At 47.2% G+C, this 24,503-nt stretch overlaps 1 protein-coding gene across 1 annotated transcript in view; it reads left to right on the top strand.

Moving 5' to 3' along the window:
* Nucleotides 1-24,503, top strand: part of TP63 (tumor protein p63) — a 117,366-nt gene that overhangs the window by 32,032 nt on the left and 60,831 nt on the right. The window contains exons 3-4 of the mRNA XM_059822862.1: nucleotides 112-240; nucleotides 1,020-1,152. Coding sequence (XP_059678845.1) covers nucleotides 112-240; nucleotides 1,020-1,152 — 262 coding nt within the window. The remainder of the gene's footprint in view (nucleotides 1-111; nucleotides 241-1,019; nucleotides 1,153-24,503) is intronic.

Below are 24,503 nucleotides of genomic sequence, written 5' to 3'. Positions count from 1 at the left end.
TCCTTTTTCACACAATAGCTTCTATTTATGGGTTTTCATTGAGCTGGGCTCATGCATTCAACATACCTTTGTGTGTGTGTTTTTTCTTTTCTTTTGCTTTTGTTTTTTAAGGTTTGTAGAAACTCCGAGCCACTTCTCCTGGAAGGAGAGTTACTACCGATCGGCCATGTCCCACGGCTCGCAGCCCAGGGAATTCCTCAGCCCCGAGGTGCTCCAGCATATCTGGGACTTCCTGGAACAGTAAGTAGTCCTTACATGGAGCCTGTGGAAGAGGGATTTTGGGAGCCTGTGGAAGAGGCATTTTGGGACAGGACACCTCAGTAACTAGGTTGCTCAGGGGGCTGATGCTGGGGGTTTTGGAGTCTTCTGTACCTGTTGATTAGAAGATGTGGGTATGAGTCTGTGGTGACTGACAGCTCTTGAGCTCTCAAGAGATTCTTCATCCAGGCTATGGGGAACAGATGCAGAGATGACCAGTGACACTGACTCTCTTCAAGACCTTTGGTTGCTGAGCTGACCGCTTTCCACCACATGGTCACTTAAGGTGGATGGTTGGCATTTTCACCTCAGGAAATGGGGTCATCACTCTATGTCCAGGCTGCATACTTTCCTCCTTTACTGATGCCAGGGAGGGAGAGGAGGTGGAGATAGTGCAGAGTTCACTCTGTCAGGTCCATTGAAGGAAATAAAACTGACTCTGTTCCCATTCCTGACTTGCCATGACTGATGCTGGGACAGTTACTGCTATAAATCCTCCATGAATTCTGTCTTTGTGATTTAACTCTTGCGCTCTTACCTCATCTTTCTGGTCAGGCAAGTGAAATGTCCCTCCAGGCCCTGTCCTGTTCAGGGGCTGCTGTTAGCATAGCAGGTAATGAGGTAGTTGTTCACTAGTAATTACTTACTTTGCCCTGAGACTGGTTTGTGGTGATGCCTAAGTCCTGGGTGACACCCTAGCACGTGGGGGGGGAGGAAAACAAAATTTGGCCACCTTAACTGTGTTACTCTGTTCTTTTCAGGCCAATATGCTCGGTTCAGCCGATTGATCTGAACTTCATCGATGGCCCATCTGAAAATGGCCCTACAAACAAAATAGAGATCAGCATGGACTGCGTCCGGGTGCAGGACACAGAGCTGAATGACCCAATGTGGGTGAGTAGTGAGAAGAACTTCCTTAACCTTTGTGGACAGAGGAGGAGTTTTTGCAGGAGCTATTCTTGCTGTGTTGCCCCGGGGCCATCTTCCCTCTCCTGGTGGAGGAGCTGTGGCCACTGCCTCTGACCAAGGAAGGTCCTTCTTGTTTTGCCTGTTGTGTCCCACGCACAGAAGGTGGTTGGGAGCATGGCTCTGCCCAGTGACTCCGCTGGTGGTGAAGAGCGGTGTCTGCACATGTGGCTAAACTGGAGGGCATGTGACCCGTGGAAGGGCATCGCTCCTCGGTGCCTCCCTGGGGCTGTGAGGGGGAGCAGGCTGACTCCTCACCTGCTCCTCCTCTGCTGCTGCAGCGATGTCAGGAGAGAGGGATGAGGCAGCTAAACAGGCAGAAGAGCTGAGGAGTCTCTTGCACTTCCCTGGCTGCTCAGCTGTCCCTGTTCTCTCCCCGCTTAGAGCTAGTTTATGCGGCCTCAGCGTTAAAATAGCTGATATTCTGGGCACAGTTGCAATTTTGATGACCAAGGGCTCTGGCTTGAGGATGTTCTTCACTGTTTTTTCTTTTCTCAAAGGTCAGGTATAAATGAAAACTTGTTTTCAGACCATGGTTGCTTTTGTTAGGTTTTCTTTTCCCTCCTCTTGTGTCTCTAGGTAGGCAAAGCCAGAGAGAGTTTGTAACAAGTCTTGGTTGTGGGTGTCTCATCAGTATGGCTCGAGACTGGAATGCAGATGAGACACTGGTGGTTGCTGGTTCGTTGCCTTTGGCACAAACTGACCAGTTCTTTCTTTGCAGTAGCTCTGGTGAAGAAGCCAGGTGCTATTCTTGCAGGCTGTTTGAGCTGTTTGTGTCCTGTTTCTGTTCTTCCTGGATTTTGTATAGTTTGGGGTAAAAATCATGTGTGGCTTGAAATTTGTGTTGGTGTCTGTAAATCTACTTGTTCCTGTGTGTTGCCATCCTGAGAAACTGTGTCAGTTAATTCCCTGGCTAACCAACCAGCATTTTTAATGTGCTCAACCAAGGCATGTTGGTGGTCTGCATCCTGGCAGTGTTTGTAACCTGGAGGATCGCATCTGCAAGGAAAGAGCTCTCAGGTCATGCTGATTGCAGTCCCCAGTGCCAGAATGTTTGACCGGTTACTGCCTCTCTGGGCTGACTGCTGGGGAGTCTGTGGTGCTTTTCTCTTCCCTTGCAAGATTGCAAATGGTAAAAAGGCCACTTTGAGGTTGGGTATTTGCTCAGCTAATGTGGTGAAGCTACTACAAGTGCACAAGAGAGGTGACTGATGTCAAGGTTATCTTTTGATTCTGCGTTCAGGTTGGGTGCAGGGAGGTGGCGTGCAAGCCTTCAATCAGCGTCTAGGTCTGAAAGGCCACTTCTCAGCTTTTTCCAACACTGTAGCACAGCTCTCCAGTAAAATGGTATCTCTTCAATAGCAGGTCCAAAAGATTCTCAATGTTAAGAGGGGTTCCTACTTTTCAAAATAGGTGGTAATGTTCTGTTTGTACTAACTATGCCCTCTTAAAAAAATGGTCCCCAACAGTTTAAAGGTCATCAACAGAAACTTTGCTCCTTCCATGTCCAAACCTGGATTTGCTGCACTGAGTGCTAGCAAAGCCTCCCCATCTCCCCTTCCTCTGAGCTGTCTGCAGAGTGCTGTGGTAGCCGACAGGCTCACCTGAGGCCCTTGTTCAGAGTCTCCCTCTCCCGTCTGTGGTGCAGTGAAACATCGGTGGAAAATCCCTTCTCTTGTTCTCTCTGAGCACTGCTGAAGTGCGCACTGGGGCTAGGAGAGGAAGGCAGGCAGCTTTTGCTGTGCAGTTACTTCTTGCTTATGATGGGTTTGATCCCAGCTTTGCAGGAGGCATTTCTGAAGAGGCTGAGCTGCGCGGTGACTTCTTGAAGAAGTTTTTTTTCACAGACATGACAAGCCGAAGGGGGAGTGGGGAAATTCCATCCCATCCTCACCCTTACTGTAAGGCAGCGGCTCAGAGTACATTAATGTATGTACATTAATAAATGTTCCAGTTTTGTCTTCAGTGGAAGACAGCACCTTAGCTCAGTTGAGTGCTGCACAAAAGCCTTTACAAAGCAAAATATGCATCGCAAACCTGTGCAAACAGCCCGTCTTTTAAAAGGAGGAAAGCTCTTTTTACTCCCCTTACCACCATCACCACCTCCCTATAAATTTGCAAACATCCCTGACAGGTGACAACTCCCCCTTGCAGAGAAGTGTTTGCTTTGCTGTTTCTGGGGCTCGAAGCCGCTGCAGCTTGCATTGGCAGAGAATGTGTAGCCTGGGGCAAGGTGTTTGCTGTTTGTCGGCTTTAATCTGAAATACCTTACAACCCTCTTCCCCTCCAGCTTCTCTTTTCCTTTGGATAGCTTCAGGGCAAGAACTCCCCTTGCACCTGTCTCTCCTGTAACCTCAGCCATGTCACTTCTAGACACGAGGTGCCACACGCAGCTGATTGTAGCACAGAGTTGAAGAGGGCAGATAAACACAAAGGAATGCAGCAGTAACAGAGGGGCCCTGGGAGATGAACAGTGAGATCAAGGCAGAGTGCTTTTTATTATTATATTTGTCTTAGGAAAAGAGCAAGGCCAGCTTTTCTCCAAAATGTACCACTGTAAGAAATTTAAATAGGTGCAAAGCAATTAAGACTGGTTTATTTAAAGCAATTGTCCTTCCGTGGACCTTAAGGCAATCCCAATCAGTCTTTAAAATAAGCTCTGCACCTTCTTGCAACTTATGGATGCAAAGTGAAACTTTCAGCCTTAAAAGATGTTTATCCTTGATCCCAAGAGTTGTGTTGGTGAGAGCTGCGATTATTATTTTTTTAATTATTATTTAATTTTTGGGGGGTACAGTTGCTTTTTCACAACAGAGCTGGCAGTGGGGAAGTAGCAGCAGTGTTGAGAGCAGTGCCTGAAGAAACTGTCCCACTGGTGGGCTGGAAAACAAACGTGAGCCCTGCCCTGCTGAACACCCATCAGTTGTGTTTGTTGCCTTGAAAATGTGACTATCTGGGGAGAGAGCTGGAAGAGAAGATTGAGTGACAAAGAAACCCCTCTCATCTGAGCTACAGCTCTGTCTCTTGCTGAGCCAAGACCTTGCAGTTCTCACGCTCTTGTTTTTAAGGAAGAAATGTTCTTCCTGTGTCCCCTGTAAGAAAGTGGTAAGAGAAACTGATGATTGGCGCTACCTTGGGATGAAAAGAGCTGGAGGGGACAGGAAGAGGGTTTGTGGGTCTGATGTAACATTAGACAGTCAGCAGCCTTCCCCGGTCGTGTGCCTTGTGACCGGCTCTTTCACAATGTCCTGGGTGGCCCCTCTGTGAGGCTGCTGGCTGTGCTCCTTCCTCTCCCATGGCGTTAACCACAGACAGGCTGGGAAATCCCAGCAGAGATCTGACTTTTTGCATAGCCGGAGTGAAGGGCTGGTGGTCCCTGTGGGTGTGGAGAACTTTTAGTCTCTGCCATGGCCCTGGCGTTGGAAGGAGCTGCGGATGGCCAGGAAGGTAAGCTGAATGTGTCTCCTTGTGGGCCACCTGCCATTTGTTAGGCTTCACCAAAGAAGGTGGTCCCCGGCCTCTTTCCTAACCAAGCAACCATGGGGTGTTTGGCAGGGTGGTGGCCAGCTCCCTGCATTCAAGAGGAACACTCACTCAAAGGCTGTCTCCTGCGGTGCTAGAAACCAGGTGATGTTATATGATTTCCTCCTTCCCCCCTTCCTTCCCTCCCCCCCCCCCCCCCCCCCCGACTGATTAAATACCCTGGAGCTACAGGGAGGAGGGGTCTGGAGACCTCTATCTAGGAACAAGTGCGTGGCAGTGCAATAACGCTGCATTGCCCTGGAGCCCTTGTGGTGCACTGTCAGCCTGTGTACCAGGTGCAAAATAGCTTTCCTTCACCATCCCTCTAAAGTCCTTTAAACTGCTTGCTGATGCTAAGAGCTAGCCTGGACCCAAACGAAGCTGCTTTGGGCTAAGGACTTCAGTGGGCAGCATCCTGATAAAAGTGTTATTAGAGGGCCTTGCAGAGTCTGGAAGTCTCCTGGTCTCCTGCCAGCATCCCAGCTGTGTGTCCAGGGCTCTGGGGACCTCGCCGGCAGGAGCAGGAGTGCTGTCGTGAGTGATGGAGCAGCTCGTCCCCCTCCCCCTGTACATACCTTGCTTTCATGCCCCTGAGCGAGACGTCCTCCCGCAGCCCCTTGCCTAACCAGTTCAGTGGAATGCCTTTCCCCAGATAGTCACAGTGGTCAGAGTTTTCTTAAACTGGATCCGTCCCTCCCCACAAAAGGGAGAGAGAATTCCTTGCTGGCTTTTATTTTTTTTTTTAATTTGGCCTTCCTCATCTTCTGCAAGTCATTGTGGGGATTTGCTGTGTGCGGCTTGGTTAGGCACCGCTGAGCTCACCATGGGGTGGGTTTCTGCCCTGGGGACAGTGGTGTGGGTGCTTCAGCAAGGGCTGTGTCCTTTGGGCTTTGGGCCCTCAGCTTCGTGGGCTACGAGTGTCCCAAGCCTGGTGGCCACAGAAATTTTGGAGGTACAACATGTTTTCAAAGTGACAGCTTCAGCTCTGTAACTTTGCTGTTCTCCTTTATACCCAGAGATGGAGGAGAAACTAGGCTGTAGGAGAGACTGGATGCAGCCCATGTAGGGCATGGAGGTGTTGAGGCTCTCGGCCTCAGCTGTCATGCCAATGACATATCTCAGTTGGCATTTGATGCTTCCCAATGGGAATAAGAAACCTTTCTAGGTTTAACCTGCTGTAGGCTCATGGAGGAGCCACCCCAGCCACCTTGTGCAGGGTGCCTTTCCATGCTGCAGCCTAGCGAGCTGGAGAGGAGTGGGGCTGGGGCCCCTGCAGAGCGACCCTGGCCCAAGGTGGCCAGGGTAGCTGGTAGATCTCTTCTGCATGCTCTCAGCCTTAGCACTATGTAAATCAGTTCAGTAATTCATATTTGGAGGCCATGCACTGAATTCCTGGGTCCCTAGGAGCCTGTCACATGTGCAAGCTCGGGCTGTGGTCAGGATCAAGTGAGCAAGAATATGATGGACACACATTAAAAAAAACAACCCACTGTCCAGAAGGATGTCTGTTGTGTCCTATCCAATGCTTTAATATTAAAGTGCAGGCTCTGATCTTGGCTAACTTTTAATTGCTTGCTTTAAAGTGTTTTGCTGGATCAGGAGAAGAGAACTCTATTTGCTGCAAGGTAATGACTGAGGAAGTAGATGAAAGCTGATTAAGGGGTGGTGGGACTGCAGGACAGGGAGGACATCCCTGTGTACCAACAGCAGGGCAGGGAGCTGGTGTGGCATGCGCGGTGTGGCTGAGTCGTGCAGGAAGAGCGTCTTGGTGCAGGAGCTGACTAACATGTGGTGTGTGCTTCCCAGGGCTCTGGCAGGTGCTGCAGCCCTGCATTTTGTTGGGAAATAGTTTTGCACCTGGAGCATAAGGCCTATTTGATAAGTAGACGCAGCAAAGTGGGTTGTGTGGCCGCCTGTTTCCATGCCTAAGTGTTCCCAGATTGACCATAGAAAGGAAGGAAGGACTTTGTACAGCACAGGGATGTGATCAAAGCTTTTATTACTGTCTGGTTTGTGCTTGAGAGAGTTTGATGCTTGCCAAGTTTCTCTTCTTTGTGGGTGTTTGTTTGTTCCATAGCTGTGCAAAGAAAGTTGAGATTATGCAAAGGCATTTCCATAATGAGCAAATGCATTATTCTGTTGGAAGTTTCCCTCCAGCACCTCTCTTGTTTGCAGTTGAACTCGTAAGCTCTGCTAATTTAGGCTTGGCTTTGTAATCTTGCTGAATGTTTCATCTTCTGCAGCATAGATCCGTCCAAAAGATCTACACGTTTAGGGATGCAGATCCAAATCCAGAAATGGTCAATTCTTTCAGGTAAAGGATGTTCACAGAGAATGCATTTGTACATTCAGTTTGGCCAAAGCCTGAAGACTTCTCTTATTTTGTGTGTAGTAAGGGTCTAAAGACATATTTATGTTTCTTTAACATAATTTTTCACTAGCTCCCTTTCCTGTGCTGTTTTGCTCTTGTTCTGGATGCAGACCAGGGCTGTCTGCATTTATTTTTGTAGGAATGCAGCCAGTTGATGAGTATCATTACACCAAGTGTTTTATTTTTAATGCCACTTCCCTGAATTCTCAATGGTATTGAAGAAAACCAATGGGCAATCTGTCTGCTGTACTATAGATAATTTTGGAAGCATATTTAAAATTCCTTCAAATATTTATGTCCTTTTAATATCTTGCTTTACATCCATCTTGAGGGCGAATAAACTAATTTTAAGATGAAAAGCACAAACCTACTGGAAAAGAGCCCTGTGTGGTGGGGTGCTATGCGTTTTGTTCTGGCCTGGCTCTTCTGGAAGGCTGGCTTTAAATCCCTGGCTTGTATTGCTACGAACACTTGAGGTGGAAGAGTGTTGCAATTGTGAGTCCTATCATCTGCCTACATGCAAATACCTCCAAACAAAAGAAGCAGTCACTTCAGAAAACATCTTCCCTAAGCAGCTAGGCCTGCCTCCAAAGGTTTCCATGGTGCTGCACGTGCTCCTTGCTTAAGTATGGAGCAATAATGTGTTAGCGCTTATTTTATATCTTTAAAAGGTCTGCACAAACACTTAATTAAAAGGCATCTTGATCTTGGAGCAACAGACCGCAGGCACTTCTTTCTCTGGTACAAGTTTAGGGTTTATGCTCTCTTGCTGGGAACTTCACTATATGTCTCTAGTTGATAGGATACCCGTCTTTCTGTTCATTCTTTTTTTTTTTTCCTTCTTAAACTATAAACATATTTTGCATATTATTTGTTAGGAACACTTCGATTGGGTTAGAGCCCAGAAGTGGTAAACCCCTTGGGCAGCTGGCATTTCAGCAAACCACGAAGCACAGTTTGAACACCGACAGAAATAGAGTGGCCATCCCCAAATTTCACATTCCTCTGGACTTTTTTTTTTTCTTTTCAAACCAAATTGGTGGCAGGAGGGATATGAGACCCTTCTCTCTTGTTAGCTGGAAGTAGGGTGATGAATTGAGCTGTACATACCCAGTTGAATTAAAACCTTGCCGAGTTCTGCGGTACCCAGCTTTGTGGGGTGGGTAGAGAGCACCTCACAGCCCTATTTCAAGCTGCAGTGCTGGCTGTGCCTGGGAGGGGTGACCAGTCTCATGGGATGCTCCTTTCAGGCTAAGACAAACCTGGAGCACAGCCCTGGGAGCGCCCCGTTCCCCTTCCTTGTCCAACACGGCCAAACTGTCTGCACTGCAGCAAGCTGTGGGGTGTAGCTTTTGTTTTTAAAGTCTTCTCTTGCATTAATTTAGATTCTTGCTTTGAAGAAAGTCTTATGCATCCAAAGTCTCGCTATATATGTTGCTTTGTGGTTCTGGAGATCCTGCCCGCAGTCCTGTTAACAACTATTATTTTTTTCCTCCAATATTTTACAGGACAGTTTTGGACTAAATAATGTTTTCCTCTGAATGTATCTGCCATCTGTTTTCCACCTCACTGTCGCTGATTTGATAGCATTTAAATTAATGAGGGAGTGAATTGTCAGGCAGTCACAGAAAATTAAATCAATCTCTGCGAAGCATAGATTAAGGAGTGATTTGTGGCCTGGGTTAGTTCGCTCACTGCTGAACAAACCCTTTGCTAATCAGCATCTGAATTTGCAGAGATTAATGAATGATCAAAGGAGTTTTCAGTAACAAGTGTAACTGTGTTGGCTCTAAAAAACATGGATTTTTATCTCCAGACTGCTCGAACACAAGGAAAAGGTACCCTGAAGCACTCTTCTTTCTCTTTGCAGACATGGATTGGTATGGTGGACCTCATAGTGATGTCCAGACTGGATTAAAATTAGACAAGTCAGAAACCAAAGTGATCAGTCTTCTAGGGAAGGTCTCTGGCCAAATAACTGAACCCTATAGCTGTTGCCATACTGATGGTGGATGCAGCATGTGAGAGCAGGCAGAGGGCACCCCGATAAAGTCCAGCGCTGACAAATTCAATGTTTCTGCATAGGAAACAAGGAACAAACAGGCTCCCCACCTGTCTCGACGTGTATGTTGTGGCCCAGCACACCAGGGCAATATAGCATAATGGCAATGCGCTAGCATGAGAAGCATGAACAGCCATCGGTTGCAGGGTTAGGGTTTAACCAGAGGTTTGGGAAACTGTTCTCAAATTATTGCAAACTGATAACTTTTTTTTAATATTGGATTATTGTACGAGGGCTTGAGTGGGAGGGAGTTGGCAGTGTAGCACAGGCTGGCTGGAAAGAGCTGCTGTGATTGTGCATTTATGAACAGTTGTGTGTTTCCCGAGAGCAATCTGTAGTTTATACAAGATAAGGGAAGAACACCACTTTCCCCTCAGCCGCTTGTGCAAGAACAAACCTGGTCTGTCAACAGTTGCTCTTCTCTTGTAATTAAAAACAAAGACTCTCTAATCTGTCACTATCTCCTGCTTTTTCCTTTCCCTGGCCAGAGCCCTCTGTCTCCTGCCAGGATGCAGGTTTGTGCCATCCCCTGTCCCCCCTCCAGCTGGAGGCATGGGGCTGTTCATGCTGCTCAGGAGCAATTCTCATGAATTTTCTTGTGTAATTTTCTCTTAATTTTGCAAAGTACTTTACAAATGTGTTAGGGGAAGGTCAAGCATGCGGTGTTGAGCATCCAAAGGTCCTCATCAGGCAAAAATGCAATTTGAATGTTGAGGGTTATTACTCCAACAAGAGAGCTGTTGATGGCTGAGGTTTGAACCTCTAAAATCCCCTGGTTATGTCTCCATGCTCGACTGTCTGTTGACCCATGGTTTTGCACTAATCAGTGCAAAAGTGTCTGCTCAAGTGTCTGCTGGCCAGTGGTTTTGCAGGCTGATCAGATGCCTTGCTAAGATCTCTGTGTCCAGATGATTAGGGGTTCAAGGAACGTGTGGACATGGCATTGTGGGACATGGTTTAGTGGGCATGGTGGTGTTGGCTTGATGGTTGGACTTGATGATCTTAAAGGTCTTTTCCAATCTTAGTGATTCTGTGATTGTTTCCTTTTATTTTTAAGCATTTTTAAAGAGCAGTTGCTTTCAATAGAGAGTGTTACTAGGGTACAAAAAAAGTGGAAAAATTAGATAAAAGGAGCACCAGGAATAAACAGACAACACTTTTTGATGATAAATCATCTGTCTGCTTGGTGTCTGTCCTGTGTCATACCCCAACTGTGGGAAGTGAGTCTCTGCTGGCACTTTGGTGGGAATGACCTCTCTTGATGGGGTTGGAGGGGGTTTGGTTGTGCAGACAGTAGGGAAGGTGTGGGGACCTTGCATCATCTTGGCTGGAGAACTGAATCTCTCAAGAGGAGTGTCTTGTTCTCTTATTAAATCAAGCTCAGCAGCCGGAGGGCAGAGTCCCTGGGGTCTGTGTGCACCCTTCTTAAACCAATATTGCACAGCGGTTGTGAAGGGAACTGGTTTTGTTTCACAACTCCTTTCCACCTTCCCTCTCCCTGCTCCCCCCACATAGCGTTATCTCCTGACATGATGCCATTAACTCTCTAATTAGCCCTAGGGGTGTTCTGGGGGAGATAACGAGGCTATAGCAGCTCAAATAAGCAGCGTGTGCAGATGTTTACCCAGGGTCGGAGGGCAGGGCTGTTGTGACAGACGATTGCCTTGGGGAGGGCATGCTCCTTGGGGGAAGGAGAAGCCGACCTGCACCGTGGGCAGAGCTGGGCTCTCCTCCTGCCTTCAGCAAGTCCCTGTCTTCGCCCGGCACTTTTAAAATGAGGGAAAAAAAGTAGTTTGAAGTCCTTGGAAGAAAGGATTGATCCTCTGTAGCAAGCACTTGCAGCCAGGGAATGTCTCTAACTTGAAGGTTCATACACTTGAGTGCTTTCCAAAGGAAGTTACAGGCATCAGACTCATCCCTGGGTCAGCGGTGGGGAAGCCAGGAGGGCATCGAATTTTTGCTCGTTGGTACAGTAGAGTGGTTAACCCTGCGAGAGCTGGGGGTGCCCATCCCTCTCCTGCATACGGATGGGACGCACCTCCCGTACAGTGCTCTGGAGCAGCCTGCCAGGGATGCACATGAGGCCATATCCAGTCAGCAGTGGGCAGGATGCTGCCTTTCAGAAGCATCTCTTCTATTTGTTTATTTCTTCCTTTTGAAAGGGGAAAGCCCCTGTTTCAGTATGTGCTGGGTTCTTTTTCCCCTCTTCCTTGTGGTTTGAGGAATGAAGACCAACTCTGCATGAGTTTTCAGGAAGGGAGAGTGACTTTTATGTTTTTTTGAAAGTATTTTCTTTTTGCTCTTTAACCTGGCTGCCTGCTATTGCAGTCTACCACTTCTGCCCCTGTAAAGTCTTCACTGGAAAGACTCCCAAAGCCAATTGGCAGAGACTCATTTTTTGAGCATTCAGCAGTTATTCAGATGTAACAAACAAAAAAAAAAAAACCCCAAACCCCAGGTTCTATTTTTTCCCTCCTCCTTCTGTTATCTCAGTCCTAATATGTAAACACTTCTAAGCTGAGTGAATGTCACAGTCCGTGGTGATGTGGTTGATCCAGATGCTATTTTTATAAAAGTGAAGAGGTCTGAGCAGATTTTTTTTCTTTGATCTGCAGGAAATTCTGCATGAACCACCTAACGCACAGGCAGGTGCACACACACACCCCTTCTACAAGAAATTACACAATCTCCAACTAATACTACAGTTGTGGCAATGACGGTTTTAATCATCGCGATTTAGCGCACTTACCTTGTGTCCAGGAAGCATTATTGAGAACTTGCGAGTGGCACTGGTGAGAGAGGCTGGGACGAACCATACAACAGCAGGGGGAAAGTTCAGTCAAAGAACCTAAATCAGCAGTTTGACATGCTGATGCCTCATTTTGGAAACTTGGGGGTCTTGTTTGTGTATATTTTTTTTTTTCCAACATACCAGCAGGAGCCACGAAGTGTTGCCAGAAGCTCTCTAGAATATCTGAGTCAGATCTGGGAGGGTTGCAGCTGAAACTTTCAAATCTAGCTAGTAATTATTATTTTTAGTTTCCTAAAGTATTGGATGTAACTTGCTTTAAAGAGATTTCCTTTCCCAAGGCTGAGCTGCTTTGCTTTTTTTAAGCTCAATCCAACTGAGCATCCAAAGTGTGAAGTGCCAGGCTTTGCACAACTCCTGATGCTTTGGGTTGATTTCTTTATTTTCTAGTTTGTTCTTTTCCTGTTTGGGGTGGGGAAGAGCTTGTTGGACTAGAAGAATAGAGTTAAACCTTGTTCATCTGACCTCAATATGAAGTAATTCTTTTTAACATGTGAAAGGAGGGCCTTTGTCTGAATCTGCTTTTTCCGACTAGGCTAATTGGCATAATAAACTATAATCTCTATCTACAAAGGTCGTCTTGCCATGAGTTTCGACCATCACAGTTGCAACAGGACTGATGTTGGCGTTTCCCGTGGAGACCTGTCCAGAAGACTCAGATAAATGATAACTATCACTGTCCCATTGCTGAGAAGTGAGTGTGCAGTTTGAGGATGTGGGGGGTGTCCCTTTTCGTTTTGTGATTCAGCCATCTAAGCATACACTATTTCAGGGAGCCAAGTTTCCCTCTGAGAGCCTCTAAGAGATGCTGCCTCGCTGCTATTAGGTTGTTGGAGATTTATCTGCGTGAAATTTTTGCATCTGCAAAAGGAGAGAATCAAATGAGACTCCAGGAGCTCATGGTGAGGTAGAAAAGCGAGTGATCAAGCCTCCACTTTTCCCTTGCACCATTGGTGCCTATATGAATATTCAAGGCACGACGCTGGTCCGTGGGACAGGGGAAAGCATTGTATGAGAGGGGTGCATTTAGGTCTGAAGCCAGTGAAACAAAGTTTGGAGCCCTGGGGTGGTGATAGGGGTACACCTGTGCCTGGGATGCACCGCCCCACCATGTGTCTGGTGCATGCTCTGTTACCTCCTGCCACCCCTTTCGCGGTGGTGGTGGCCTCCTTTGTGCCACTTGTGGATGACTGATTTGCAAAAAGCCACTTGTCCAGCATCCACTTCAAGGTGACCGCACAAGCTAATGCCTCTGAAACACTGAGCCAGGTCGGGGATGTGTGTACAGAGGGCAGGGATTTGTGCTGACATGTCAATTTATTCATGCTATATACTCTTCTCCTCATGTTTGATCTCTTTGGATAAACTTCCACATATCTCTGTGTAGTGCATCTGGGTGTTGCTTCACCGACAACCACCTCCAGCCACCTGTGGGACAGAAGATAGCAGATACCCAACACAACAGTGCTGCATTAATGACTTGGAAAAGGAGGATCTTCTGAGTTTCATAGCACAGAGAGTAAAATAGGTTTTTGCAATGATTTACTGAGGTTGGGAGATCTATGTATGTACCTTACCCTCCTGTTTTCTTCCCCTCCATAGCTTTTGAACTCATGGTCCAGTATCAAAAACCTGACAGTATTCAGGGGTCAAAATGGTCCTCTGAGCACAGCATAACTTTTCCTCCCTATTAGTAGAAAATCCACAGGTGACATCCAGTGTGATGTCCAGCTCCATGCAAGCTTTGCAGTAGTGCTGTGAAGTGACCCGTTCAGCTAGCGGAGCTGTGGCTGCTCCCTGAAAACCTTGCCTGTATCTCCAGATTAGCTCTTGTGTGGCTTCTTGGCTTGTAACCATCTCGGGTGAGATCAGGTAAGCACACCAGGCGTAGCCCCTGGTGTCAGGTGGTGCTGGGAAAGATGGAGAGGAGGGGAAGGGGCTGCGGCAGTGGTCTACTGAATTGTTCCTGTAGTGTAGGAAACCTGCTGTGTGCTCAGCAGCCTCTTGCTGGTAGTTCAGGAGTGCTGGAGGTGGTGTGGCCCCAGCCTGAGCTGAGATGGTGGTGGTGGGTAGGGCTCTCCTTTGGCTGCGGAGGGGTCTGTGCTCCACCATGCAGCCTGTTCCTGGAAGCACTTCCTCATGTCTTCCTCAGCAAGGAGGAATAGGGAAGGTGCACTGGAAATGCTTGCAACCTTTAGCTCTTGTGCCCAGCTATGCTTGCAGGCTTAGAGCTGAGACACCTACCCTGCTTCTCGTAGCAAGGAGCTGTTGCAGGGCAGGGAGGGCACTGCGATCCTCCACTCTGTGTTTGTTCTGGTGTCCGTTCCTGCATGAAGATGGGTTTTGCACCATTTTATTAGTGGCAGTTTTGTGAATGCTCTGCCTGCCTCCGACCTGGAGAGAGGTTGGTCTGAGCTTGCAGTGTCCTTGGCAGGAAGTCAGTGGTGGCTCCTTCTGCTGCCATGAGCTGGAGAAGGCAGCCTAGAGAGCCGTTAGCACCTTGAGCAGCCCAGCCTGCTTACTTTCATCTCCCTGTGAACCTGGAGTCCCCTCCCCGTGTGCTCGGAGAAGTTGGGGTTAAAGGACGCCCAAAGGCGAGGGAGGTGGCGTGGCGGGGAGCAGCAGCAGCTCCTGGGCAGAGGCTCAGCTGCACGGAGGTGTTGCCGCCGCGGGTGGGTTCCAGCCCTGCGGGGGACCCCCCTCCCCTTTGCAAAGCGCCCTCCGCGTGGGTCGGTCGCTCACCACCCGCGGCGGGAGCTGCGGGGTTCGCTGCGAGCGCTCGCAGTTCGTGCGGGTCCTCGGCAACCGGGCAGCGCTCTGCTGCGCCGCGGGTCCTCAGACAAAGTCTGGGGCGCTGCCGTTGGGCCGGGAGGGCAGGCAGCCGCCCTCTGATCTGGATGTTCCGTTTCCTCTCTTCCCCCCTCCCCACCCCGCTAAAAAGGTGTTTTGTTTCCCCTTGCTCGATGGTGCTTATCCTGCCCGTGGGGAGCGGGCGGAACGAGCCGCCTTTTGTTCTCGCCGTGCATCCCTCGCGCGGCGGGAGGCGGCGGACCCCTTGGAGCGGGGCGCTTCCGAAGGGCTCGGGGTGACCGAGCTCCGCTCCCGGAGGGCGGCCGCTGCCGCCGCCGGCACAGCCCCGGCCTCGCACTGCCGGCACGCTCCCGGGGGTCTGCGCTCGGGACAGCGGGGCAGGATGGGGGATTTCGTCTGCTTGTTCAGAGCAAAATCACAGCGGGGCCGTTCTGATCTGCCCGCTCTGTTCTCCCGCAGATCGAGTGTGAGTGGGCTGAGGAGTCAGTGCTCTTCCCATCTGGCTTTTCAAAATCTTCAGCCTGCTGCGGGCAGAGTGTCTGGGTGGGTTTTACTGAGCAGTACCCAACAACTTCTCCCATGTATTAGTTCAAAATCTTGAGTCCCTTTGGACCAGTTACTTTTTTTTGTTTTTTTAACATTTCCTGTTTATAAGTGAGATTATTTCAAGGCTTATTACCATGGCGTGAGTTAGAAGCAATTGCAAAGAAGGGGAAAAAATGTAGCTGGAGTGATGTCCTGCAAACGCAGGACCTGTTGGCTGTGGGCATGGATGAAAGCACACAGATGACAGAACATGTAGCTGGATTGTGGCGCATGAAACGGCAATTGCTTCTCGGAAAGCTCCTTGTGGGTTTTGTCCAAAACCTGCGTGCTGCAGCAGCCAGAGGCTCGGCTGTGTTACCGCACCGCAGGTCTCGAGCATTACATCTCGTTCCCTTCCCGAACATTTTGGGCTTTGGTGGCAGCAAAGTTTGTGCCTGAAGAAAACCCTGGAGTCTTCTCAGAAAGTAAATAGGAGAAGTTTCTTGGAGTGGCTCCTTTGGAGCAACTCCATAGCTGTTTTTTGGGTTCCCAAACTTGTAGAAAAGTGACAAGAGAAAGTTATAGTTTCCTTTCTTTTCTCTCTCTTTTTTTTTTTTTTTGGGGGGGTGGGTGGGTGGTGTGTTCCCCCCCTTCCCTTCCCTTTGCTCTTTAGAGATTGGTGATAAGGAATTCTAACTACTTAATGAGCTGGGAGAGGCCTCTCTCCATTGGAGTGGAGGACTCCAGGTGGCACTTTGACAGATTGGACAGGTAAGGCAGGAGAGCCCCACCTCCTTCTCCTTGCCTATAGTTAGGTATATAAGGGAAACTTCAATTATGCAGAGAGGCACACTCCGAGTCCTGTTATCTTCCAAGTAGCATCACATATTTTTAGGGTCTTCTAGGGGGTGGGAGGTGTTTGTCAAAATCCTGGAGCCAGAAGAAAGAACAGCAGCATTGATCAATTTGACTGCTAACATGTTGTACCTGGAAAACAATGCCCAGTCCCAGTATAGCGAGGTAAGGATTCTAGGTTTGACCTATCGTATCCTTAATATATTTTTATTTTTAGGGAAGGCGTGCAATTTCTTCACGCCTATAGTCCTGAAGCTAGGTGTGGAGTATACACTTGGTTTTTCGAAACTTTTGCACTTTACAATGGGAAACAGAGTTTGCTGGGCTAGATACTAGAATGAGAGTGAACTTTGAATCTTTACATTTGGGACAGCAAATTTGCTTTGGGAACCTTGATCAGCCAAACATAATTTTCTTTCATTGGAGAAGCAAGGTAAAGCAGTCGCTTACTGTGGGCGATGCATAGGGATTGCGTTGCTGTAGCATTCTGAACAGTATCTTTGTTGACTGCATTATAACTCATTTACTTTTTTTTATTGCCAGAATTGCTGCTCGTTGTTAAAAGTGGGTGGTATCTACAAAATTACCAAAAAATGCATTATAAACCCCTTCTTAGGTTACCTTTTTAAGTAAAATAATATGCAAACAAAGGTTCTCTGCTGCAAATGTTGCATTAGTGTCCACACCAATAACTCTTTTACTCAGTGTTGTTAATACCTTGCCTCGTGACTCGCAGCAGCAAGATATTTTTTACAGGGTGTTTGTCTAAACATATTATATGAGGATGAATGCGCGTACAGTGGATGCATTTTGCTTTCTACAGCCCTTTGCATCACATGGGCGCGAGTGGAGTGCAAACTTCAGATGCAGCTTTGATTTTGTTTTTTTCTTTCTTTTTTTAATCCATTTAATTGCTTTCAACCAACTGGGTCGATGCTTTGTAAGGTGGAAGTGGAGAGAATTGCCATATGCTGTGCAAATCTTTGAGGAAGTTACCTGGGGTTGAGGCAGATCTAACGACAATATTGGTTTACATTCCAGCGGAGACAGCAGCTGTGTTGACACTCGTCAGAATGGCGATGCAGCAAAAGCTCCTCTGTGTGTGTGCGAGTGTGCATGCGTGTGTGTATTCCTGGTGAAAATGCTTCAAGTGGAGGGTATGGGGTGCAAGACCTGAAGCAGACAGAAGCTCAGCCACTTGAAAAGAAAACAAAATGGGAATTGCAAGGCCGAGAGTGCAGCTAGGAGATGTGATAGCTGGCAAGGAAAAGCCTGTTAAAAGCACACTTGGGGCTTGCACACCTGGGATGGTAGGTTTGTGACTCGGGCAGAGCGAGGGGTAAACTGAAACCGGTGTGCTTTCTCTGTCCCCCCTTCTGCAGGGAGCGCAAACACCCAGCGTGTGCTCAGTTCCTAGCTGCTGCCGCCACGCAGAAGACCCAAATTGGTGACTCTTTTTTTCCTAGGTTAATTATAAACTCTTAAATGTGGAGAGAGCGCTTCTTGGAGTGTTTGCTTGGCGTTATTTGTCTGCTGCTATCTGATCAGCTTTCACTGAATAGCAGCAGTGGGGCTGTGGAGTCCCTATGGTTGACTTGCTGGGCTCATCTGTCAGAAGCGATGCACTCAGGAGCATTCTCACTCTGCTTAAATGCCGCTCATAGCTGCTGTCAGGGGAGGGTTTTTAAAAGGCTTTAGCTCTGATTTCCCCCCCCCCCCTTTCCCCTTCTTGGATTTGAACATGGTGCACTGACTTCATTCATCCAGTGAAGCGTTGTACGCTGGGCAAAGAAAACGCTATTAGCATTTGCTTGGCTTTATTTCTGAGAAAGAGCAGACTTTCTAATGACTTGTCTTGAGAGATGGAGACTTGTTAATGCTCAATTAAAATATATTGGTGATTATGAACCTCACCCATCCTAAGATTGAAAACAAGATGTGGGCTTTGGCATGGTTTCCTGAAAAAAGAAGGCGAAAAAAAAGCTTTCAGTGTGTAAACAGAAGTAGCAATTTGTTGCACCTGGTGCTTGCTGGAGTTCAGATTTTAGAGCTGTTGCTGGATTGGGCAGAAGGCAGCCATACCAACTCATGAAAAACTTGGTATAGACTATCGTCTGGGTTTAAAAACAGGCAAAAGGGGGGGAAGTCAATTTTTTTTCCCCCCCATTTAAATAAAGTTTTAAAATGGAGAGCAGGGAGTCCCCTCCCACCTGAAGCCCATTTCTTGGGGTGCTTTGCCCAGGCACCCCAGGATGCTCACTGTCTCCTTGCAGATGCCGAGCTCTGCCCTCCGCACCCACCGGTGGTGCGGCACGCTCCACCCCGTGCCTGGGAACCAGCCCTTGCGCAAGCCCCGGCGGGGGCTGTATGGTCAGGGTGGCAAGCTCACATCATCGCCCACGGCCCTGTGGCACCCATGCCTGCAAGCACAGTGCAGAATGCCACGGTTAGATGAGGAGTTCCTCCCAAATGAGCAAAACCTGGTTGGGAGAGGGGAGAAGGGTGTTGAAGTGAATCACAGCCTTGAAAGGCCAGAGGTGGAACCTGCCCCAACCACTTCTCCAGCTTAATCTAACCCAGCATTTGATCTGGGTTGACTATAAGAACTATTAAGCTCTTTGTTGGCAGAGCACTGGACTTGATGACCCTGGAGATCTGTTCCCCTGTGTTTATGAGTAGGAGATGTGAAAAGGAGAGATATGTTGGGGCAGTTATAATGGGGTGATGGGGTGCTCATGAACAGGAACCCTTTGGATCTCAATGTGTCTTCCTATCTCATCTCCACATCTGGAATTTTAGGTGTTGTGCACAAATGTTTCCGGGGGAGCCTGCACAAAATTGGGTGTGAAGAGGGTATCTGCAAGTTTATCCAAGCTGCTTGGGTGCTGGGAGGGGAGAATGAGAATGATAGAGATTCCCTTTGGGGACTCTGGATTCTTCTGCAGTTTGGCTGAGATGATGCAGAGTTTGGAGTGTTTGCTAAAAGCAAATTAAAGCATTGCCAAAAGAATAAACACATCTTGTTCAAACACTGATAAGAAATATGTGCCGTGACTTTTGATTATATCCTTCAGCCTTCCCAAAGATCTTCCTGCTCTTTGTGAGAGAGAGATAAATTAAAGAATCTCTTTCCGTTAAGATTTTTATCGTAGTTTTGGGAGGGGAGTGGGGGAAACTAGTTTTATACTAAAACATCTTGTGCTCTGCTTTGTGGATTTTTGGCAGCATTCCTTCACACTGGAGATTAAGAAAAACTGTATACAGATTGCTGCAGATATCTTTGAGGGTTAGGATAGCCTGTTCAGAAGGGTGCATTTTTGGTTTTATTTTTCTTTTCCCTCTTAGCTTTTTAAATAATAATTCAGATGCATATGTTTGAGCTGTAGTGCCCTGGATGTGAGTCCTTCCTCTTTGCAGGAGCAGATGTGGGTCTCCGGGGTGTTCTGGAAGGATGTCCTGAGGGAGCTGGACCTCCTTAGTGAGAGGAACATTTTTTGCCCCTATCTGGGACATTGGTTCAGAAAACATTATTTTAAGGTTAAGGAATCTGGGAGTTGAGCTGTAGCTCATTTTTGAGCGTCAGCTTCGTTGGTGTGCATTAAAAGTGTGACTGGGGTTTATTATCCTTGCTGTCAGCCTGGATTTGACTGAGAACCACCAAAGAGGACAAAGCCACGGCCCCTCTGGTGCTGCTTTCCTTGGCTGGTTTTGCCAAGTGGCAGTGGTCACTCCGACTGCATTTGGCGAAGGCTCTTCCCCTCCTGCCACCCCTTCTTTGTGGCCCTCAGTCAAACCCCGGGCAAACAAAGCAGTCTCTGAGGGAGACTGCCTGGCCACTGCCCAGGAGCGCAGCCCACCTGCTCCCTTCCTCCAGTCTGGAGGTACCAGGGAGAAAGGCTCATCTGTGCAGTACCCTCTGCACCCCATGTCTTGTTCTACCCCAAGATGAAAGCACTTGCATAGATGCTATATGAATCCTAATGAATTTCTCAAGGAAGGTTTTGGCTAAACCTGACCCTATCTTCTGGTCCTTCCTCCTCCTATTTGTGACCTTGTCTCAGGGTTATGCTGGCTCCAAGTAGGCAGACAACTCCTGATCCCTGGGAGGAAACCTCTCTGAGCTGTGCAGGGTTCAGGTACGAGCGCTGCGTCTTTCAGTGGCCTCTGTTTATTGAAATGGTATCAACACTCCACATGTTTGGGCTCGGTCTCTCATTAGGAGCAAGAAATATGGGCTTGTGTTCCTTGACAGTGGCCAGCTGCAATTCCAGCTACATTTCTTGTTTATCCATCCTTTGTTTTTGCTGTAATTGCATTTAAGGGACTAGAGATTTTTGTCATGTGACATCATCTGTGCAGGCTTGTGTGGCATGTGTCTTACCCTTGGGCTGCAAAGGTCTTCTGCAAGGATGTAGAGGCCCCGTATAACCAGGTACCTCTTCCTCTGAGAGGTTTCAAAACTGCAATCCAGTTGCAGAGATTTACCCTGTGATAGAAAAGCTAAGCTAGACTTGTATATGCCTGTATCTTTTGTTTGGAGAGACTAAGTGGATGCTACTGCTCTTTTTGGGTCTGCCAATGAAGATGTTGAAGTAGTCTAGAGAGATGGGCAGAAGCAAGCTGAGACCTGCCTCTTGCCCTGTGCTTCCATCTTCCTCCCAGATGAAACAAGAGGACCACTCTGGGGGAGAAACAGAGGGAAGGGTAAGAGTTGAATGTGTTTCCAACAAGGGTCCAACCACTTGTTACTGGAGCAGGTTTGTTATGCCATGGATGGTCTTCTGCTGTTTCATAACAGGGTACTGAAAAGTTTTGGTGATATCAGTCTTGATAGTAGAGCTAATGCAACCCCACTTTGAGCAGTGTATCAGAGGTGTTACCTGCAGAAATCCTTTCCTTGCTTTAGATGGAAGGACTGGACCTTGCTAGTCTAAGGCTGTGGGTGTAGCCCGGAAATAGTGATTGTAACCTGCATGTGGGTGGAAAGAATGAATGAGTGTGTCCTTTAATAGACAAAAATGAAATCTGATGATGTTCTGTCCGTCTGCACAGCTTTAACTTCTCAGTGTGTGGCGTGCAATACTTCGGCAGAAATCAGGATAGTTTGGCTGTGTGTAAAGTGTCATTACTGCTCAGTAACACACATGTCTTGTGGTTTGCACAGTAATGCAATTACACTGAACATCAGATTGGAAATTGCATTTCTGGTTTACTGTTTTCTGTACTCAAAATGAGGCTTAATAGCAGCCTGAAATTAGGGACGGGGATCTTCTCAGTTGCTGGCAAATTGTTATCTTGCTTTATTTAGCAAGAAACTAGTACTAGATATTTTCTAGAATAAACAGGTTTTCACTGTGAGAGATAGAAAAGAGCTGCCACTGCAGTGCAGTGAGGACATTTTACATCTTGAACCGGTGGTTGTAACTGATGACCCATTTTTGCTTGCTGTAAGTTGGCCTCAGTTGAGACAGGAAGAAATTATCCATATACTTTCTGTTCAGGATTACTCCTTGGGGAATACAAGAACAACTGTTTTGACTAGTTATTTTTACCAGTCTGATGGCTTGAATCTTCCACAATGTCACCAACACCTGAATTCTTTGATTTCTTCTGACACAAACCCGGTTATGTTATTGCCTGGCTCCCTCAGGAGATGTTTTTCTTTCTTTTTACTTTGTCCTTTTTAATAACGAAGTAACGGTTTTAAGTCAAGTGAAATTGCTTTTCTTTTCTCCCTGTCCCTGAGCGTAGAAAAACAACAGAAGGAAGCTTTGTCTGCCTTGTGTGTGTTTCAATGCATCTGGTGGCAACCTTTTGAGTTGCGTCTTCCAAGTTATGCCTAGTGGAAGGGGTTTATTTCCAATTGCAGCTCTTTTCTGTGAGACAGAAGCGTCTCTAGTTCCATGAGGAAGACATGGTATCTGCAACAGGAAAACTGTGGATGTGGGATGTGAGAGGGTGTAAACCATGCACTTCGCGCTTGCTTTCCTCTGGAAGACGTTGGCTATAACTAGTGGAGAAACTACTTATTTCATTATCGTGAAGGGCTGAATAAAAGCGGGTGTTGCCTGGCTCAAGGCAAATTTTAAATTCTATTTACAAAATGTTCCCACTGGAAAAAAAATCTGGAAACGCTTCAGAAAGGAGCTCTTGCACCGATGGATTTGCGCTAGACACTGTTAAGCCCTGTTATTTTTCTGGCACTGCCTCCAACGCCTCTTGAGAATGTGCAGAGTAGGCAATAAAATGAATGCAACTCTTTTAAAGTGAGGTTGCATAAATCATCAGAAAGGAGAGGAGCTTCTCATATACCAACAGCAACACTCCACTCCATCCTCTCCAGCAGAGAAGTGAGCTCAAGCTCTTTTGTGCCACTTGGCCTGGATTAGGCTCAAGCTCAATTTGCTCACTTGGCTCAAGCTCAATTTATGCCACTTGGCCCGGATTAGTGTCAAGTCACTTTTGGTATCAAGTGGAATTAAGAGGAAAATAATTTCTCTCCAAGGGTGTTGAGGTTCAACTTTTCTTCACTTGCACGCGTCTTCTAGATTCTCTGCTGTCTCGGTGCTATGATCACCGTGCAGTCCATTGACAACTAACCGAGGCCATGATCTTAGAGTGATATATGAGCTCAGCCATGGTTAGGCATGTGGGTGGGTCTCCCTGAGTGAATAAACTTGCTATTCTTCAAAAACTTCCTGTTTTGGTTCCTTCAGTTATACTATTAAATCTTTTTTTTTTTTTTTTGAGAAATCTTCCAGTCTTTAGTCTCCCAAACAGAGCTTCCCATCAGAGCTTTGTTGTGCTGGGAGAAGATGCTGTAACTGTCAGAAGGATTAGAGACCTCCTTTCCAGTCGGGGCAAACCATGGGATAAAACCTTAGAAGAGCAGCCCAGGACAGACAGAATTTGCAGGTTGTGATTTGGCCATGAGCTACTGAGAAGGAAGTGCAGTGAAACGTAGGGGTGAACCTATTTCTTGTAAACAGATTGGCTCCTGTGGCAGAGTCCCAAGTCTCCTCTAAGGAAGAGCCTATGAAAGGCTTTCCAGATTTAGCTTAGCTGCTTGCAATTACCTTGTGCAAGGAGCAAATAGAGCAGGATGAGATTTAAGATGATTGGGGTTTTATTTCTCTAAAGCTTCTAACGTAAGGAGCAAAATCAGTAAGAAATGATTGTTCAGGAAGTCTCAGATAAGACACGTGAAAGCTTTAGTTCCTTGGCGTTGGCAAAGTAAACTTGAATCCTCTTTGAAATTGAATCTAAACTCGATTTTGTTTGAAATTACTGAGCATTGTTATGACCTCCATGCACAAGCAAGCAAGAAAAACATGGGATGTGTGTGTTTTTTTTAAATTTTTACTAGGTTTGAGTGATTTGGGAGTTGATCCAAGAACACTCAATGATACCTTATTCTTGCAAATCCCCTGCCACTGCTGTTTCACCTGGAGTCTTAATGGTACAACTAAAGGAGCAGTGTTTTAACCAGGATATATGTGTTAGTATCCAGAATAGATGGCTCGAGGTATGATATATTTCTGGGCTTCTTCTCAGTCTTCTGCTCTGTTTGGAAGTGGACCCAAGCGGCAAGGCTGAGCATGCTTGAGAATTAATGCATTGATTAGAGCCCAGCAGCCTCTTGGGATTGATTCCAGAGTTTGGATCCGGATTAAACTTCCCCCCAAGGACTTTGGGAAGTGGTATATAAGGGGACCTAGTGAAATTTGAGATGAGTCCAACTTCCTCAAGATGGCAAGAAGATGAATGTTTTTACCAAGGGCAAGAGAATGGGAGGAAACGCCCAGTTTAGGGAGGGAAGGGGAAATATTTTATGGTGGGGTAGTGTCTGGGAATGAAAGGGATGGATTGTGTCTCGGCAGATATGAATCTCTCAGTTTTAATCCACATCTAGGAAGTAAATACAAAGAATTTTGCCGACTTCTGGGAACGGGGAGAGGGGAGGAGGTGCTGGGCTTTTTGGCTGTGCTGCTGAGGCAGAAATCCCTGTGCGCAGAGCTGCAGTCCAGCTGCGTAAGGGATCTGATGCACAGGGCTGGTACGTAATGCCTCAGGAGCAGAGTGAACAGAACAATAAGAATAGGTGGATACGCTCTCTCAGCCTGTAGCTTTATGGGACTTAAGCATGCTGCCAACAAAAGCGTCAAGTCAGCAAGTGGATCTCTCTGCTGCATGGGAAATGACTTAAAGTATTTCATCATTTTGCTTGGGTTTTATTTTTTTAGGTAATGTCATGACGTCTTGGTTGTGCATCACAAAATACTTATTGGGGGTGTGATTGCTCAAAGGAAAGAATAAAATTCTGA

The sequence above is a fragment of the Gavia stellata genome, chromosome 11 (assembly GCF_030936135.1).
Source record: "Gavia stellata isolate bGavSte3 chromosome 11, bGavSte3.hap2, whole genome shotgun sequence".
Lineage (NCBI taxonomy): Eukaryota > Metazoa > Chordata > Aves > Gaviiformes > Gaviidae > Gavia > Gavia stellata.
The sequence above is the reverse complement of the archived record's forward strand: the minus strand, read 5'-3'. Positions and strand labels throughout refer to the sequence as shown.